This window comes from Zeugodacus cucurbitae, chromosome 5, assembly GCF_028554725.1.
Source record: "Zeugodacus cucurbitae isolate PBARC_wt_2022May chromosome 5, idZeuCucr1.2, whole genome shotgun sequence".
Taxonomy (NCBI): domain Eukaryota; kingdom Metazoa; phylum Arthropoda; class Insecta; order Diptera; family Tephritidae; genus Zeugodacus; species Zeugodacus cucurbitae.
The window spans coordinates 40,179,427-40,201,090 of NC_071670.1; the positions used below are offsets into that span (position 1 = coordinate 40,179,427).

Consider the following 21,664-nt stretch of genomic DNA (forward strand, 5'->3'; position numbering starts at 1 on the left):
TCGAGCAAACGCCGATTGATTGATCAATTAGCTGCTGTGCGAAAATGCTATAAAGCTGATACGATTACTTTTAGATCGCAATCAGTAGACTGTCTTCCAACTATTTGCCAGCCAGTTCAAATGATTTGCACATATATTGGATTTCCTTCCAAAATATTGTTTTAAGCTATTATATGTATCAAAAAAGACAGCCAGTTCAATTATTTTTATCCTATGAACTTTATTTCAGGCTCAATAAATTGAGTCCTTCATTAAACACCCTTATTCTCTCTTTTAAAAATTCAATGTGACGATTTGATGACTTTTAAAGTAATTACAAATTAATAATAAAAAAGTATATAATAAAATTAACAAATTTTCGCACAACGCCAGGCGTTTAACATGCAATAATCTTGTCTAACAAAATCAGTGTAATTTTCTCTAATTAAATCTCTGGTTTAACGGGTATACAGAACAGCGCACAAGTGTAGAAACTATAAATATGTATTAATTTCGGGTTAAGGGTTATACAAAAAGAACACTTTCACTTCACTGGTGCAAAAGCATACCAAAGCAGCGTCTCGACAGCAAAAAACGAATTCTTATAGTCCAAAACAAACAAACAAAAAAATTTAAAAAAAAAATTTTATTATTATATTTTATGCAATTTTGGTATCGTCTCCAAGTGCGCATGCGCACCGTACATGCCGACAATTACACATATATGTACTTTCACATACGCGACCTTTAATATGTGTGTACTACGCAATATATACATATATATTTACAACAGACACCTTTGGACTAAGAGCAAACAATTTTCAATTGACTTTTAATTACTCTTCAATTAATTTTCTTTACTTATTTTTTTTTAATACTTGTACCATTTGATTTCGAAACTTTCATTTTTAATTGCATATACAATTATGTGCAATTCTATGTACTTTTATTTACTACTGCTCTCCCACACTCAACGTTCTTGATAATCATTTTCCCATTATTAGTATTTTTAATTTTTTTTCTTTTTCAAAATTCATTGCTTTTTACCCCAACAGCGCCAAAGCAATGAGCACACAATAAAAAAAAAAAAACGATTCATAAAGTATTCTTCTCCACCTTACAGTGTCGCGTTTGTGCGCTAAACTTCAAAAATCAATTTATTTTCCAGCTTAAACCCCGCTCATTAATAAAAAAAACACACACACTTGATTTTGTCATAAGTAAAAAATTTGGAAAATCATTTCCTGATTCCCAACAGTCAATATTTACCTACAGCCCATTTTCAATTGCCATCATTTATTTTGGCCAATCAAATTGTCTCTCTCTTTACATATATTACTTATGTACATTCTTTTCTCATACAACTATCAAACCAAAAACAAACAAAAAAAAAAATGAAAACCGTTTACCACCTAGTCCCACCCCCGTTCCTCCACTTACAACTCTTTTGTGTTTTTTTTCTACTACTGCTGCTGTTCTTTTTTAACTGAAAGAAATCTCTTCTTAATTCTTTAATTTTCTAGCTTTTATGCTTTGCTACACACAAGACGATGCCAATGCTGAAGGAGGTATGTACCAGTTACTTACTACTGTTGTTTATACGTTAACCACATACTACTTGCATTATATAATTTATCAATATGTATAATACTATATACTCTATACAACTCGTTATCTCTACAAAACATACTACTTACTTTTATTAATGTACTTTTTAACTGTAGTCTCACTCAGAAAATTTAATATTTGCTCATTTCCTTTTTGATTACTTTTGATTACTTGCTTATAATTCCGTAATGATTTTTTGATTTTCTTACCTAATTACTTACTTACATTACATACATATTCGTATATGCATAGTACTTTCATACTACCATAATTACAAAAGAATTTAATTTGTTTTCATTCTTTTTGTCGATTTGTTGCCCACGGTAGGCTTTAATTCACGATATAATTAATTTTTAGCGCTAATAATATATATATATACATATGTACATATATAAATATACATAATGTACAGTACAATTTGCGACTAACCAAAGTACATATAAAATATAAAGTGCATTCAATCGTATTATTGCATTATTACATACATACTCTTATATAGTTTGAAGACATATTTATAAGTTAGCATTGTTTTTTACTTATTACATACCATTTACTATATATATATTATATACAAACATACATGAATTATATTTTTATTTATATACATATAATTTTGAATATTCATATTTTATTTTTTTTTTAAATCGTTTAAAATCATCATTGATTTTTAAATTGAATTTCGACGCGATTTCTGAACATATTAGGTCTACAACTTTGCTTCCGCCGTTTTTTTTTTTGTAAATTTTAATTTTTTTTTTTGTATAAAAACGGTTACAAATGTCGATGAGCTTTAGCCGCACTTTTCTTGGAATTAAAAAAGAAATGCAAAATTTCCCGCAGATGTCGAGAATTCGGCTTAAAAAGTGACTTTTTCAGTTGAGAATAAGTTTGGGATGCAAACAGATCTCTACAAATATTTTGTTGGGTTAATGTTGACATAAATGTCCAAGATCGATATAAAACGATTTAATCGATTTAATCTAAAATGTTTAATTCTTAAATATTTTAATTGGCTGCGTTGTTTATTAACTAATGAAAAATTGCTGTAGGTTAAAAATATATTTTGTGAAATTGCTCACCTCTTCTATACAAATATAGAAAGTAGAACAAATATCGATAAAATCAATCTCCCTAAAATATCCAAAGTTGCTGTTTTACCTCTAAGAGTCTTCGTCTTTTCTGACAGCGTAGGCCTGAATGTCATAGAAAAAGTATTATCGTTTCCTTGGTGCCCTGCACTTGACACTTCCGGCATTCCTCATTATCTGCCCATCTTATAGGCGTGCGCCGTTACTAGGCTATGACCTGTAAGCATGCCAATCATGGTCCTACACTCCTTTCTTTTGAGTGCTAGTAGGAAACTTGTATATTTCTGATCTACCGTTTTGCATATGACATTTGCGGTTTTGTAACCCAGTAGATTCTTCCATCGCGTTTTGATTATTTTTGTCAGGCACCTGTCTATGGCTTAACCCACACCGGATCTGTCAAAAACTAAGAAAACACAAAATTGTATTTTTCTCTAACCCACACAAAGTGAGCATGCGTTTCTGTCTTGTCTTGGTCGGTGTGGGTTCTTATAAGACAAGAAAATACGTCTTGACTAATCCGGCGTGGGTTGAGCCTATGGCGTCGTACTCACAATGCATGGGTTTGCCAATGTCGCCCATGTTTTCGGGTGAAAGTTGTACACCAATCTTGGCTATGCCGTCTACGATTTCGTGATCCTCGATGCCTTTATGGCCTGGCACCCAGTAGAAGTGTAGCCGTATATTCCTGGCCACATTCTCCGCTGCCACACTGTTTCTCAAAACACTTTTGGCCGATTGCTGCTTGAATGTCTACATAGACGATAAATTAAGTTGGTGCGTTAAAAGCTAGCTCCGCGGCTTTCCCAATAGCAAACACTTCTGCCTGAAATATACTGCAGTAGTCCGGCAGTTTGGAAGGTTGTTTCATACCTAACTTCGGACAGTATATCGCTGACCCAACTCCATCATCCATTTTCAAGCCATTTCCATTTAGATGGTGTATTTTCATAAAACCGTCAAGTAAATTCTGCGAATTATGGATATTATATCGAATTGACGTGTTTATCGATATATTTTGTAATCGAATTCATATATTGTTGTCTCTTAAATAATATTGATATATAAATATAATTTTAATCATATTACCAAAATAATAACCTTAAGGAATTTTACCTATGTATATCCTTTGGCTATTTTGAGCGTTAAATTGAAGATATATATATTTTTTTATTGTAGCGCAGCCAATGCCAAATTTATATATCTAACTTGGCATCTTTTAGGCGCAGAGCCCCTATTTATTTTTTCAGTTAGTCTGATTTAATTGAACATTTCCATACAAATATTAAAATTATATATCTTCATTAAATGTGATGAAAATGCTTAAATTGGATTTATTAACCCTCTAAGGCCCTATAATGTTTCTACTCTTCAAAGTAACCAATTATTTGATAGATCTTTATGAAAAGTCAATTTTCACTTTATAAAAATTTCAAGAAGAGTCACTTTAGCTAAACACTTACCCACTGATTAAAAAATGTCTCGTTATGAAATACTAAAATAGGGCTATCACCATGGTATAGGTAGTACCACTAGGCGTGTGCTAAATTAAAGAAATATTCCAAATATAATTTCTCGTAACTTTAAGATTAATTCTAACATAGAAATACGTTTCATAAAAATCTATCGGCAGTTCGAACAATATTTTCTATTTTAGAAGGTTAGAAGAGAATAATAACTATGCAAAGTGGGTATTATAATTCTTCTTCTGTTTTTTAAGAAGTTTTTTTCAATTAGGATTATTAATTTTTTTAATTATAAAATTTTATTTTTTTTCTTTCGAACCAATCACTTGCATTCATACACTCATATACTCTGATAGAAATCAACTGTAAATATATGTAGATATTTAAAATAATTTTTTACTCATGCGTGCGTAATTAAAAGGGTTTATTTTCTTATACACCTTTTTCCATAATTTCATAAAGCGTAATCATAAATATTTGTAAGAACATCCAAAATTATTATTATGAAAAATCATGCATATTTGATTTAACGAATAATAACAAATATTGCATATATTTCTATGTCGTATGCATTACTTTTATGTATTTTTTTTAATGATTTACACACACGCTGTTTCTACATACCACATAAATACCGTACAGTACGCTATTACTTCCCTCGTATACACGACGTTCCTTCTTGCTGTCCAATAGCATTCAGCTTGAACAAAGCACGAATTCTCTTCGCTTATATGGACCAATAAAAGATACAAAAAAATTATGTGCTCTTATAAGAAAATCTTCAATGAACAATCAGTACACTTGTACACACTGTTCCCAAAGTGTATTTTTTTTTGTTTTTATACAAAAAAGTGGTGAAAAACATTCGCACTGCGTTTTAACGACAAAAATTCATTAAATATTCTGAAGTACATACAACATCTGTTTACTATAAAATTGGCAAACTCTTTAATGTTCAAACATATGTATACGCCGACTCGGCCCACATCCGCCCCCGCTTAGCTTCTTGTCCTGCTGCAGCTGTGAGCGATCGCTAAATTCATTATTATTGCTTTTGGCTTGGCGAATTCCAGCAAAATTGTTTACACATTTACTCGTATCTGCTGTGGCTTATTTGTTGTTTGCTTATTTGAATTTGTTGTTTTTGTTTTTCATAATTTCTTTTTATACTTTTTAGATTGTTGTGTATTTGTGTATTTTATGTTTCCTCGTTTTTTTTCTATCTCTGTGGCATAAAAGCTTTCCGACAGCCTTTGTCTTGTGCCGATAAAGACTTTTCCCGTGATTTCGGTACAGTTATGTACTTAAAGAACGCTGTATTTTGGCCAGTGTCTCGTAAAAGCATGAAGAATTTGTGTAATGATGCAGGCTGTTGCTATAAGATTTGTAAATATGTTTAGTTTTAATGATGTGTTGTATGAAATAAGTGGAATTGTAACTTTTTCCCCCGATTAAAAAGTAGGTTCGGGTATGACGGAAGATAATTAAAATATTATTAATACTTAAATACTGAGTAAAATTTATTTTTAAATAGTGTTTATTCAAAACTTATCTAATCTTATTTTTCGATCGTGATAAGATGCTCTTAAGAGAACCCTATCAGTAAACAGTACAGTCTTTATACATATTTGTATAAAATTAAAGTTTAAGACAAATAAGTATCGATCTGACATTTACCAGTACTTGATCTAAGAAATTTCGTTCCTTACTTTCAATGTTTCATAAAAAGTTTAGACTGAAACCTACAACTTCCGTAGAAATATTTACTTTCTTGATCTCTATCCAAATAATGTTCTAAAATTATCGAGATTTCTGTTTAAACAGTATAACCTCTTCCTCGCTTAAGGAAATATGGAGACCACAACTCAAGTTATCAAAATTCAATTAAGAAAATTTTTACTATATGGTCCGAAAAGTCCAAGAGATCGCAAAATGCTTACCTTTGTCTAAGACTACTAACATTAACTGACCCAGTTTTTTCATGAAAGAATTTCAGATTTTGATAGAATATAATTTCATGATAGGAAAAACATTATAAGGGCTTGATGAGTGTGATGGTAAATCTGTCAGTCCCCATAAACCACAATATTCGCCAAATTGAGCTCCCAGCATATACTTTCGCTATCGCAGACTCAAATGTGACTTGCTGGTAACAGATTAAACTTAAAAGTAGATTTCGATATGGGAACAAATGCCTGCTTTGAAGACTTCGTAGGTTCACACTATCCAAATGATTGAGAACCGTTACAACAATTGCAATACTCAAATCGATATCGATATCTAAATTTTCGAGGAATAAAACCATATTTCCATTCAAAAAGTATCATTTTAGAGTTAAGATCAAAGGCTTTTAAGCCATACAGTAGATATACAATAAACTTCGGTGCCAATAATCAACAAAAATTTTGGGATTACTGTTTTTTTGCTTTATTTAATTTAAATGTATTTGTTGTGTGGTTTGCAAATCTTTATTTGAATATTCTTGTCTTATGAGTCTGCTGAAGTAATCAAGCAAATCAAAAGGTCCCACATTCAAAAAAGAATTCTGCAACTTTATCAACAACGTGCTTCAAGTCTTGTAATCTTTGGCGACCCAACGTGCTTATTTTTATTTTTGTACATCTATAATTTCGCACTTTGGTAGTTTTCTTTTTGATTTTTTCCAACTGATTTATAGTCTAAAATATATTGTATGTATGTAGATTTAAGCCATATAAGCTACCGCCAATGTACCTCCTCACCGGACAATGCAGCAATACCTCCCTAGCAGAAATGAAATGTGGACCCGCGTATTATGTTGAACCCTCTGCATTATGTAAATTAGTAGGTTTAGTAGTGCCGTTAGATTTTCATGAGCAAAATCTGTTGCGCCTAAAGGTATGCTACATTGTGTTCTATAGCATACCTTTGTGCGCACAAGGTATAATTTTGCCTTTGAAAATTTGTTTTAGTAAATTTCCGCCCTCAAACTGATTCTGCCGTCAATTTGGTTAGCAAAATATATACCATATACAGTTGTGTACGTCAATCCACTCCAAACAGCGCATACCAGTCTGTACCTCTGCTCAACTCGAAACTCCTTCACTCACACACACTCAACTCTCCACTACCGCCATCACTCGGTTAGTTACTTAGCATACACTCGGCTTATAAAAAAATATTTAAATTTGTTCAATCTTTAATTGCTTTCTTCGGTTAGTGCGTTCTCTTTTGTGTTTCATACTACTTTTATTTAGATTTTTTTTGGTCAGCTCTTTCATTGAGTAACTACTTTTATACAAAGCCTTTCTTTATTTACACCCCCCGCCCACTTGTATAAGTTGGTAACCATTTTGTTGCAAATTCACCATTTCGGTTGCAAATTGTGTAGTTTTGAAATTGAAAATACAAAATTTTTAAAAATCAACACAATCACACACATATACTTATTGACATCAGCATAAAGATCTCGACTACTACTTTTTTATGTTTTGAAAAATTTTACTTCATAAACACAATTTTAAAATTAAATTAAAATTGAAATTGAATTGAATTGAAGTATCAACACACCGTCAATGTACAGAAATAATAGATTTTCTTTTTCTTTTGAATTTTTGTCGTATTTTCTACTCCTACTACTCTACCACCACTCTACTTTTACTACCTACTCCATTACCAACTACCTACTACTACTACTACTACTACTACTCTGCCACTCTGCTACTATTTCAACTACTCTACTACTGCTCTCGTTCTCGCAAATCTACTCTTGATAAAAACCGATTATCGATTAATTGACTGATTGATTGATTGATTGTTTGTAATGTTTTAATTCGAAAATATATATTCGAAATGTTTCGTTATACAACAAATGGCCAAATCCAACAAAAACAACCAACCAACAACTACTACTACTACTACCACTACAAATCAAATGATATGTGAATGATACAAACAAATCAAAATTTATGCGAAATCCTTAACGAAACTGCTATGAAAATGAAAACCGTAACAACCGTTATGGTGTTGGAATTGCATTATAAAAACGGCGTGCAACAACAAACTTAACTACTACTACTACTCTTTTGTGTCACTACTACTACCAACCAAACATTCAAATAAATTGTATGCCAACAACACAAAAAACAACAACAACAACCAATTGATTCAACAACACCATTTTGCTTCGCTCTAAAAGCCGAAATTATCTACCGTGTGGAGTTGCCAGACATGGAGCAGATAACACTAATCTATTTGGAGAACAGCGATGCTGACTATCGTAAGTCCAGCGGCTGAATGAAATAAATTACATAAAAAAGTATTAAATAAAAACAAAAAATGCAAAAAATAATTTAAAAAAATATTTAAAAAAAAAATTAAAATAAAATATTAAAAAAAAAAATAAAAAAAAAAAATATTTAAAAAATATAATTAAATAGTATATTTAAAAAGCGTGCCAACATTGCAAAAAAAAAATGTTTTAAAAATTTTAAACAAAAAACACAGAAAATTGTTCAAGCAATTTTAAATTAGTCAGTGAAATGTTTAAAATAGCATAATTACCGTTAACAGTTTTAAGATTGTTTAAGCAACAAAAAAAAGGAAAAATTAAAAAAAACAGCAAAGCTTAGCAATTTAAAAGTTTACCAAAAAAAAAATAATATTTTATGTTAGCTTTTGTGTTCAAAAAATACCGAAAAAAATAAGTATTAAAAAATTCAAAGCAAATTTAAATGATTCAAACTTAAGCAATGTAGTATACATTAAAGAAAGAAAGAAAGTATTAAAATGACAGTATTTTGTTCTCTCTTAATTTCGTTATACTATATTATATATATATAAATGTATTTTTGCCTTAAAGCGTCTACTTTCTGGTTTGTTTCGTTCGTACGTTCGTTCGTTCGATTGTGCATTTCTTATAAAACATATTTCGTTTACTTTCTCTTAACTCCACACCACACCACTCCACCAACAATACACACACCGTTTGTTTTTGCCGTCGCCTCCCTTGTTTCGTTACAGCGCAACGTTTTCAATAATTTAATTAATATGAAAAAAAGATAAAGATTACAAATTTATTTTTTCAAACAACATTATGCTGAAAATACGTATTACACTACTTGCGTTACGTTAACGTTATGTTACGTTTTGGTATTGGCTTGTTTTTATGTTTTGAAACTTACTTGCGTGCTACAGCTGCTTGTTTGAATTTAATTGTTTGTTGCTAATTTATAGAGCGTTTTTTGTATTTGATTTTGTAGCTGACAATTTCTCAAAAACTCTCCAATTAACCAACTCTCCAAGCGTTTCGAAATTTGTTGAATTCCATATAAATTACTTTTTTTCTTACTTTTTTGGGTGTTACACATTTGTTCTGGAACAATTTCTAGTTTTTTTTTTTGTCCGAAAACTAGTTAAATTGCTTTATTTTGAAGAAATGTTTGAAATTTTAAAAATTTGTATTGAACTTTTTGCATTTGTTTGAAGTTCTCTAACCTATTTGACCTCAATTTATATTTATTCTTCAGTTCCACCTTTAACCAAGTGCTCCCGTTCAACGCCTACTTTCTAAATTTGTTCCTTCGTTCTTTCGTTTGTTTGTTCCACGTTATGTTCTCTTATGCCTTGCTCGTCCACACACTACCAAAGTCCACCGTATTACCACCACCACCATCACCACACCTTCAACACCATGCCTTCAACGGCCCTTACACCAACCAAACTCGCTGTTTCGTACACATCCAACCTACCGTAGTACCGTTTAAACTCGTACACTCTCACCACACGTAGTTGCATTTCGATTGTTTACTTTCTTTTTTTTTACTTTGAATTTTGTATGCAATTCTGCAATTTGTAGCGACAATCAAGCCTACTTTTAGGCGTCATCACCCATATTTCGTCCTTTTCTTTTACATACATACGTGAAACCCAACCAGCAACCTTTTGTCGCATTCGCTCGCCCGTTACTTCGTTTGTCTAGTATGTAGTCTAGTCTAGTCTAGTTTAGCAACCTTCTTGTTTTTAGACCCTTTATCACCCTATTTTAGGTTCTCAAAGCATCCACCAACAATTTCTTACCAAAATTACCACCAACCAACAAAACCGTAGTGCAGTCGCATTCTTGACAATTTACACTATTTTTCGTTTTTTTTACTTATTTCGTTCTCCTAATTTTGTTTAGTTTTCGAGTTCTTTAATTGCTAATTGCATTTGGTATGAATTGTTTTGTTGTTGTTGATGTTGTATTATATCGTTATACCTCTAATATTGTAGTGTATATAGCATATATTTTTATCGACCTAATGTCCCGAGTGCTCTCTCCAGCAAGAATTTGTAGTTTTTTATAGGTCACAAAGATCGTAGTTCTTGCATTTTGCCTAGTATAAAAGTTATAATTGAAACAACATTGAAATATATACTGCAAGTATGAGTCTTAAACTTTCTTGTTTTTAAAGCCAAACTAGTTTGAGGACTTAGAGTTAACAATTGTACGAAATATCGATTTATTGAAGATGATTTAGTTACTAGAGGCATGGTTTATTTGAATGCATATTATAGAACTTTCAAATTTTCTGTATAAAATTATAGATTAAGATTTCTTTTGAAAGAAATATGAATTTCAAGACATTTTAATAGTATCTACAGTTTGTGTTGGTATAATATCAGAAGCACAGGTTAATAAAATTAGAAAAAGTAATAGTTTTTGAGTTTTGAAAATTCTTATAAGTCTTCCCTAAAAAAATGTTTTGAAAACCGGTACGAAAAATGTTTGTTATACCTTAAAAATAATGCAAATAAGCCTACTGCCAAAAAATCGACAATTTGATTAAAAAATTGCTTAACGATTACGATCGACATTTTTATATGTGGACTTATGTTTAATATGTGATCCAAAAAGTAGTACGGCTTAAATTTGAACTTTATACAATAATTTAATTTCAGCTGTATTCGAGCTTCCTTTATAGCCTTTTCGCACAAGAGCTAATTGATCAATTAACTTTTCTTTGATCGATTAAAGCGCTAATTTAGATCGATTTACCATTCAAAATAAAAATCTCATTTTTCTACAAAGACATTTAATCGTATTTTAATCGAGTTGATAATGAAATGCAATTCTGCGACAAAAAACGTATTTGTAATTACATATGCATTCTTTGTCTGCGAGTTGTTGTCCAGTGGTAGTAATACTTCTCCACGGTAGATGTCGCTGCTGGAAATAATGGAAATAATAATAATAATGGAAATAATGGCTATGGTTATTGAGAAAATAGCAATTAGCTGTTGAAACTTTTCAACTTCTTATGAAAAGCAGAAACAAAAATTTATAGCAGCTGATCACTTATCGAGTAACCGGCTATGCGAAGAGCAAAAACTGGTTTCTCAATTAAAATTTTAATTGATCAATTAATTTGGCTGTGCGAAAGGGCTCTTTCTTGAGCGTTGTAATTTGAACAACCAACTGGTATAAAATTACCTCTCGCTTATATTGCATTCAACTTATAGCATTGTTGTTGCTTTCGTGTATATTTTTGTGAGGAGGTGTGCTCAAATAGAGCGATTCGTTACAGCTATTTTTTTATCATTTAAGATATTATTGGCTTTTTTGTGATAAGGATTCAGTCTATCTAGTCTAAGTTTGGTCAAACTCTTCAATAAATAAATTAAACTAAAAGATGTTGTCCATAAAATAGTTCAACTTATGGGTTATTCAATTTTTTTTTTATGGTAATTACGACTTCTAATTGTTAAAAATAATTACATTTACCTAAAAATATTTTTTTAGAGATTTGAAAATCTATAATTAAGTTCGATTTTTGTTCTTTAAAATCATATTTTAATTCCTTCAATATTGTGATCAAATCATGTTATAACCCTCGTATTAGTTACAGCGGCTTATGAATGATTTAAAATATTCTTCCCTTCTTTTGTTTTTGAAAGTTTAGTAATTATTACGCGGATTGAACATGTCTTTGGTATATATTACAGTATGTTTAACAAAGTGATTATCAGTTGCGATTAAATATCATGCGATTACAAATAACTGCCTTAGAAAATGTATTGTGATGTCACATCACCACTGCTAGAGATAATCAAACATTGAAAATAGTCAGAATGCCGGGCATTATATTCAAAATGGAATCTCAACCTCATTTCTGAACTCTCTCATATTGATGGTTTCAAAATTCCGAAAATATTGAACAATTTCTGAAAAACTGTCAGAAACATATTCCAAAGTCTTATACCTGAAACAGACATGTAGTATATATTGTAGTATGCTTCAGAAACCATATGTGTATCACCGATTTTGCGAATTTTGTTTGAAAGCAAATGGTGTTCCGTACCACAACAGAGTTCTAGAAACCATTGGAATTTTGTGGTGTTGTGAAATGTACTACAATGGATTGCATTGAACACACCGAAAGCTTTAAGCTCTTCTGCCACAATCATATGTTTTCTGACATTTTGACATACAGAAAATTAAATCAAATTCAAAATTAATTGAAATCAAAAAACAAAATTTGTAAAAATGATGTGAAAAATATGTAATATGTAATAATTATAATGGACAATAATTTTTTAAGATTGCTTGGAGTTGTAACTAAGTCAGAATCAATCTTCCTGCCTGTTATTCATAATTACATTTTGCTTGAATTTATTTGCATCAGCTGATGGATGTAAACATAGTACTCTTCAGCTTTTATTGTAGTAACGGGTGATTTTTTTGAGGTTAGGATTTTCATGCATTAGTATTTGACAGATCACGTGGGATTTCAGACATGGTGTCAAAGAGAAAGATGCTCAGTATGCTTTGACATTTCATCATGAATAGACTTACTAACGAGCAACGCTTGCAAATCATTGAATTTTATTACCAAAATCAGTGTTCGGTTCGAAATGTGTTTCGCGCTTTTTTATCGACAAATTTTGTTCAGCGATGAGGCTCATTTCTGGTTGAATGGCTACGTAAATAAGCAAAATTGCCGCATTTGGGGTGAAGAGCAACCAGAAGCCGTTCAAGAACTGCCCATGCATCCCGAAAAATGCACTGTTTGGTGTGGTTTGTACGCTGGTGGAATCATTGGACCGTATTTTTTCAAAGATGCTGTTGGACGCAACGTTACGGTGAATGGCGATCGCTATCGTTCGATGCTAACAAACTTTTTGTTGCCAAAAATGGAAGAACTGAACTTGGTTGACATGTGGTTTCAACAAGATGGCGCTACATGCCACACAGCTCGCGATTCTATGGCCATTTTGAGGGAAAACTTCGGAGAACAATTCATCTCAAGAAATGGACCCGTAAGTTGGCCACCAAGATCATGCGATTTAACGCCTTTAGACTATTTTTTGTGGGGCTACGTCAAGTCTAAAGTCTACAGAAATAAGCCAGCAACTATTCCAGCTTTGGAAGACAACATTTCCGAAGAAATTCGGGCTATTCCGGCCGAAATGCTCGAAAAAGTTGCCCAAAATTGGACTTTCCGAATGGACCACCTAAGACGCAGCCGCGGTCAACATTTAAATGAAATTATCTTCAAAAAGTAAATGTCATGAACCAATCTAACGTTTCAAATAAAGAACCGATGAGATTTTGCAAATTTTATGCGTTTTTTTTTTTAAAAAAAGTTATCAAGCTCTTAAAAAATCACCCTTTACATATCGTAGTACGGAAACCATATGTCTGCCTTAGGCATTAAGTGCGATTTTGAAACGTTGAAAGAGACTTAAGTTTTAAATTTTTTTTCTTTTTTAATCTCGCACTTGATTACTTGGTAAATGCAAACCAAAATGAAAAAACTCAACTGAATATAGAAAATAAAATTTGACACTGTGGTTAAAAAACCTATTTATTTATTTATTTTTTTTATAGCATGTTGTATGAATATTTATATTTTGTTAATGTTTACAGTTAATTAACGGAAATATCCTAACAATATTAAATAAATTCTGAATTCGCAAAATAAATACGTAGAACTCTGAAATAATAAATACGTAGTGCTGAGAAGATAATTTTCGATAGCTTGGCGTTCATTTGTTAAATAAAATAGAGTTTTTTGTTAGACATTTATTACACATATAGAATGAAAGATATTGCATATACATTATTTATTAGCAGATTAAAGAAATAACTGTACAGGGATTAAATATAGAAAATTACAGGTTCATCGTTAATTTTATGTAAAACTCCAAAGCTATTGCCGTCTGTCCGATAGGTATTAGTTTTTTTGCTGAAGAATATAAGCTTGTGTGTATTATATAATACTCTACGCAAAAACACTTTTGTATATACTTAAATAACTGTTGTTGTGTGCGTGTACCTGCAAGCCCGCGAAGCTCTGTTTTTGTGCCTTTTCGTTGTCTCTAATTTATTATTTTTACTTAGAATTTTATTTAAAACTCGAATTGTGTATTGTTTTATTGAACAAGAAAATTATGTCAATTTGTACTCGTTTGCGCTTTGTTGTGTCTGTCGCCAATTTGTTTTCTGTTCCGCCTATTACAACTACAAAGAAATTGTTAGTAACTGCTCTGAATAAAAAAAAAAAAACAATTAGTTGATTTGTTTGTAATATAAATGAGAAGAAAATATTATTACTAATTGAAAATACAAAAATTGAATAATTAAAAATTAATATTTTTTAGCAAAACAGTGAATGCAAGCAACCAAAAAATACAAAAAATACAAAAAAAAAAATAAGTAAAACAATGAAATAAAAAAAATTACGCTCTGCAAAGGTCATTGCATTCCCAAAATGTTGGTAGGGAAAATAATTCGCTAATAATTTAGTAATTTTGTTGCCGTAAATAAAATAAAATATTTATAAAATTAACTTTAAATATATTTACCAATATATATATAAGTACATATACTTATATAATAAATATTATATTTAATTTAATTTAAATTTAATTTTGAACTGTCAATGAAATGTCAATTGCATATTTTGCATTGCATTTGAAAACATCTATTTTTTATTTATTTATTTTTTTATTTTCGTTTCGTTCACAACTGCCATACTTCATTACCGTCATGACATCCCGTTTTATACATATTTTACAGCATCCGAAGAGAATGTGCTCTCGTACGAGGCCGTACAACGGTTATCCATTAACTATACACGACCGGTTATCGTGCTCGGCCCATTGAAGGATCGCATCAATGATGACTTGATATCGGAGTATCCCGAGAAGTTTGGCTCCTGTGTACCACGTGAGTGTAGCGCCACCCCCCTCTACTCCCACAACAACAATACAAATATAATAAATGTTAATAATATTTACTTAACACTTGCAGATACGACTCGACCGAAGCGCGATTACGAGGTGGATGGCCGTGATTATCACTTTGTCTCGTCACGCGAGCAAATGGAACGCGATATACAAAATCATCTGTTCATCGAAGCGGGCCAATACAATGACAACCTCTATGGCACATCGGTGGCGAGCGTACGCGAAGTGGCGGAGAAGGGTAAACACTGCATTTTAGATGTGTCGGGCAATGCCATTAAGCGGCTGCAAGTCGCTCAACTATATCCAATTGCTATATTTATCAAACCGAAATCGGTGGACTCAATAATGTAAGTTTTGGACATTTTTATTTTGTACTCTATATTTAAGTCAAGCCTTAGATATCTCAAAATAATTGGTATCACAATTTATGAGTTTTGGATTATGCTGTTGTCTGATATATGGTGGTTCCTACAACTTCCCATAATATTTCTAATTGCGAAGTAACTTATATAAGACTTAAAACGGCAGTTTTCATATAATAAGGAATTTAAATAATTTCTAGCATCAAAAGACTTCTCTTGAGCCTTCATAAATCAAAATTTAACATCAGTGTTTATCCCAAAAGTCAACTGAAACTTCAAAAATCACTATATTGAGTCTATGAAAGCTAGGGAATCGTAGGAACTTTATGTTGTTGTTGTTGTAACGGTTACCTAAACCTGTCTGAACCGGTTGTCATCGAAGTGGTCTAACGGGAGGCCCAGGAAAGCTGTTTCGACAGGGTCGGACCAAAAGGAAAGGAGTGTTAGATGAGTGGGGTTTAGGGGGAGACTCTTTGCATATCGGACATATGTATATTGAGTATGTTGGAGTCTAGTTTAACCTGCTATAGTATCCAGAACGAAGTTGTTCGAGGCTCACTCTAGTTTCACCAGACAACTCGAGTTCTGTAATGGGTGGTGTTTTATCTCCCAAGTACGCCATTCACGGGGAGGGAGTCGATGAGGGTGTAAATTGCTCCTCTATGAATGGCGTTTAGTGCTTATCGAAAGTCTGTCGTATCCGAAGTCCAGTCAGGATTTCTGGATACCTTCCTTTTGATGGCTTTGGGAAGCGGCTCTGCTTCCAGTAGATGACTACAGGGTTGATTTCTACGGAAGCATCTCAACAGAAACTGTCTGAAGAGCATTTCGTTATGCCACAGGTAGCATACGGGACTAATTGTGTTGGTGTTCAACCGGAAACATCAAGAGTGACAGGTCTGAAGCTTCTCCAATTGCGTCCTACTGCATACAGGCGACCATATGGGGGCTGCATATTTAATGACTGGCCGGCCGATAGCCTGGTAAATTGCCAACAACATTTTTTTGTCTTTAACCCATGTGCTGTCGGCTAGCTTGAGGATTTTATTGCGACTCTGTACCTTGGTAACAATCGCGGTCGTATTGGCAGTGAAAGAGTACAGACTATTCAGTGTATCACCTAGAAGTTTGGGGCTGGTCTAGACTGTACTTTTTCGTCCAGTTGGTGAATAAAGTTGCTATGAATTTGGTAGGGGAGAGTGTTAGGGTCCTAAAATTGAAGAAGTGAGAAAGGTCGAGGAGGTGGCCGTAGGAACTTTATCTTTGAATCTTGACACAAAATCAAATTTAAAACATGTTCACTTAATTTGATTAAGATTAATAGATATCTTACCGATATTTGGTATGAAATCAACCGGAGGCATAGATACTCCTTTATTCGGTAAAAGGGGACATTAAGGGATATGGACCGATGTCGACCATTTTTTGTTGGAGATGTAGCACATGGTATGTCACCTTCTGTAATCAGTTTTGTGTCAATATATTCATTATAGCTTCAGCTATTGCTTCTAAAAATGCACAGTGCCACGCCCATTTTTCCATTTTTTTTAATTTTCCAATAATTTAGGGCATTAATTGCAAAGTGCCGATCCAATTAAGGTTGGATTGTCAAAATAACCCCCTTAGCCGGATAAAATCTAGGTCAGTTTCGCTGGAGTAAAACCTGCTTTTGTGGAAATTGAATGTTTTACGTCACTGCAGCATAATCACTGACGTAATCAAACAAATTATGGATTTATATCCGGTTAAGTGTATACCACAGCAGTAATTTTTACAAAAATAATTTAATTTAAATATTAATGTAAATTAATTTCTTGGTCTGTATTTCCAGGGAAATGAATCGACGCATGACAGAAGAGCAAGCGAAGAAAACATACGAACGTGCGATTAAAATGGAACAAGAATTCGGCGAATACTTCACAGGTTAGTGCTAACTTCATATGTAACCAATGTATATTATATTTTATTAATAATTTGTATATAATCGCTTGTAGGCGTAGTGCAAGGCGACACCATCGAAGAGATCTATAGTAAAGTCAAGGCGATGATCTGGTCACAATCGGGACCAATCATTTGGGTGCCATCCAAAGAATCTCTATGACCAACAGCCACGACGACATGGACACTGCCGCCTCGAGTACGCTGTCGACCAGTCTCGAGATCAACAACAAATCAACATCAACAGCAAACGCACTGATTTTGAACGACATTGATGGAACATGATGTCGCCAACGACAACAACAACAACAACAACGCATAAACACGTAAACGAAATGCAGCCGATATGATTGATACAATGCGTGCGTTAATGAAAATGAGTTAAACGAGGAAAGAATTTGAAAAAAGCCAGACACACACACGCGTTGCATAAAAACTGCAGTAAAATGACATACACACAAAATGCTGGCAGCTTTTGGCAGATAAATATAAGCTAAAAGCAACCATCTGGTGATGTAATGTGGCTGGTGTGTATGTCAGCGTGTGTTTATGCGCCTTTTTCAGTCGGTTGTTTACGTCGTTTACGGCGACAGCGCGTTATGAAAAGAATTGAAGTGAAAATATGAAACTAAAAACACTATAGAAGAAGAAATATGTTGTAGCTAATATAAAGAAAACAACAAAAACAAATAATAATAATGAATATAGAAATAAGTCAGGCTGCGACTACTCTACTACATACATACATATATACTGATAATGATGATGATGATGATGATGGTGCATTTGTTGTTTGTTTGTTACCGCTAGCAATTAAAAAAAAAAGAAAAAAAATCGATAATCGTTTAATAGATATATATATGTATGTATATATAAATATACATTTGCATATATAGCATTATATATATACTATATATATATATAAAGAAATAGTAACGAAGCAAAAATTTATTTAAAAAAAATTGTAATGCATATTGAGTGCAGATACGCTTCATACATAAAAAAATTGCAAATACTACACGCATACATACATATATAAATACAGACGTACATACATACAAACATACCTGCTTGCAAACATATATCATTAACTGAAAAATAATTAAAAAAAAAACAGATTGCAAAGATCAACTCTGCAAAATTGCGTAAACGAGACATAAATAGTTTGAAGTGCAGCAAGCAAGCTCTAGTATGATAATAAATTCAAATAAATTAAAAAAAATATATATATATTTCCAGTGCCGATGAACAAACTCGCTTACATACATACATGTACAATAGGCAATGCAGTAATAAATGCAAAAACAAAATATACCGTTGAAGTTAGTTGCGTACAGTTAAAGTTGTTGATGAAAAAAAGAAAATAGCGTGCGAAGCAAATTAGTAAAACCTAACCTTAAAAAAAATTGCAAATTTAATTAATTGAGAAATGCGTAGTTAAAGTGAAAAAGAAAATTTAAGCATTGTTTTATTAACGTTATAACGTACAATAATTTATTTATATTACAAAAAAAAATATAAAAATATATATATATAAATATATATATAAAAAACTTATATATGCTGAAGAGTAAAGTAAAAAAAATTAAAAAGAAACGTTAAATGAGAGGTGTATGTTGTAGAAGAAAAAAATTGTATTTGTCATAAAGAAAATATTTGTAAAAGCAACAACACAATATTTTATGTAATAATTACGTTTATAATTTTTTTATTATTATTATTTTTAATTTTTTATTATTAATTATTCTAAGCGTTTAACAACAATTTTACTTTCCTACCAAACTGTCACAATTTGTCTTTAATGCTATAACAATAATAATAATTATGTATTTAAACAGTGAAATCGTACAAAAAAAGAAAACAAAAAAAAAAAATACTTGTGTTTGTAAGCTGCTACACTGTGTCTAATGAACCGTAAAAAGTTAATATTTTGTATGAACTGCAATGCTGTTGTTGCATTCACAATTAATAATTTTTGTATTTGAATTTGTTTTTGTATTGCCCAGTTTGGTTGTGTTTTGTAAAGAAAAAAGAAAACATTTACAACAACAATAACAACAACAAAATAATATTATTTAAGCCTTGTAAATGCGCTTATGCAAATATGCATAGTTCAAAAAATAGTGAGGTTAAATTCGAATATGCTACTTACTTACATACACACACACATACATACATATTCTACTTTTATTTATAATTTTTATTTACCACTCTGTTTTACGAGTTTATTATTACACTTATCGACAACAATGTAACTGTTTAAATCGTACTTCGTTATTTATAGGTTATGTTACAATTTAATTTAATTTAATTTTCCATAATTTTTATGTTAAACTGTCTGTGCAACCAGTCAACCAACTGGGTTGTCTTCACACTTTATTCATTGTTAGCAGTATTGTTTTGGAAATGTTTTCGGCTTTTCATAAAGGAAAGCAATGAGCTTCTCAGTTAGACACAACTTATTGTGAAGATAAATGTGAGGCAGCAGTCAATAATTGTATCTATTCGTCCTATGCATACTACTATTGTATACAACAACAACTACAAATACTATTATTTAATATTAATTAATTACTACTGCTACTCCCCCACCCTACACTACACTACTTATTGTTGCAGTATGTGTGTGCGTGTGTGTAATGTTAAACGTTTTTATTTTTCTAGATAAATATTATTGTTATCTTTGTCTTTATATGTATTTTAATTATTTTATTATTTAAAAAAAAAACTGATTGTACAAGTTAATTACAAGCAAACATATAGTACGTACGCAACATACATATGCATACTTAAATAGCAACACAACACAATAAACAAAAAATATATAATAACAAACAAAATAAAAAATTATAACAAAAAGTAAGCAAACTTAACAATAACAACAACAACACAAAAAAGTATACTTTTTTTCAACGAATATCTAAAAACTAAAATGCGTTAAGTGCAAGAACAAGCGAGTAAACAATAATACAGAATTTAAGTAAACAATTTAACTTAATTAAATCGTTTCATTTTTATTCAAAAAATAAAAAAAAATAATTTGTTTTATTTTCACTCTTAATAGTATATTTTAGTTTAAAAACACGGTAGGAAATAGCGTAAAAGGTTATTAAAAATGCATATTTAAATGCACCCATTATGCTCAATAGTTTACATAATCCCTTACAATTTCAAAATACAACATTCAGCATTTTTAAAATAATTTATTTTATATAAAATATAAAATTTTTTTGCTTTTCAAATCATCACTTTAAATTTCATACTAAAATTTCACACAATATCCCGCATTAATTTTTTAACACCTCTTAACCATAAGCAAGCCCAAAATTTCCTCTTCCATTTGACACCAATTTCATTAAAATCGGTTAAGATTTGCTCGAATTATGCTTAAAAACGTTTAAACACCTCAAATTGTTTAATAAAAATTAATTTAGCCGAGACACGAACCCCACGTGCTTGGCACGGAAAATGTGAATTTGTCGCATTTACAAATTTGCCGATTTGCACCAGGCGCCCAGAAATGCCAAGTAGGTGGCTGCCGCCAAAAAATTAATAATTCACCCGAAAAATGCTGCATACTTTCAGGCGTCACATGAGGTACTGTATGCGTGTGAATTTTTCGTTCGTACTGTACTTTGTTGGTACATTACCATAAGGGCAGCTGTTTTTGTGCATAACTTGCGTTGTACTGCACCGATTTGAATGATTTTGGTGGCAAATTAAAGATAAAAGAAGCGGGAATTTATTAATAATATTATTGATAATTGAATTGAAATTAGTTGTGGAGAATTTATATGAAATTATATTTAAAACAACTGCTTTATTAAAATATGAACTTTTGAAGCTGATTTTTTACACTTACCTGTTTTTTAAATAAAACAAGGTTTATCTACATTTTATGTATTTACGGTATGTATTTATTAATTTATTTTTTTTTCATTTAGCTGAGTTAAAGTCGATCTTTTGCCTGAAAATAAAAACCAAGAAATCACTTGTGATATAGACATATTAG

The 21,664-nt window shown here is 31.5% G+C and overlaps 1 protein-coding gene across 29 annotated transcripts in view; it reads left to right on the forward strand.

Moving 5' to 3' along the window:
- LOC105215533 (disks large 1 tumor suppressor protein) overlaps positions 1–20,480 on the forward strand; it is a 119,448-nt gene extending 98,968 nt beyond the window's left edge. For 16 of the 29 annotated variants that reach the window (XM_054232082.1, XM_054232084.1, XM_054232091.1 and 13 more), the window contains 6 exons: positions 1,503–1,547; positions 8,319–8,399; positions 15,183–15,332; positions 15,417–15,699; positions 17,546–17,637; positions 17,709–20,480. In XM_054232082.1, coding sequence (XP_054088057.1) covers positions 1,503–1,547; positions 8,319–8,399; positions 15,183–15,332; positions 15,417–15,699; positions 17,546–17,637; positions 17,709–17,815 — 758 coding nt within the window. In that variant the 3' untranslated portion in view covers positions 17,816–20,480. The remainder of the gene's footprint in view (positions 1–1,502; positions 1,548–8,318; positions 8,400–15,182; positions 15,333–15,416; positions 15,700–17,545; positions 17,638–17,708) is intronic. The other 13 variants (XM_054232092.1, XM_054232070.1, XM_054232077.1 and 10 more) reach the window with 2 other exon arrangements.
- The last annotated feature ends 1,184 nt before the right edge of the window (positions 20,481–21,664 follow it).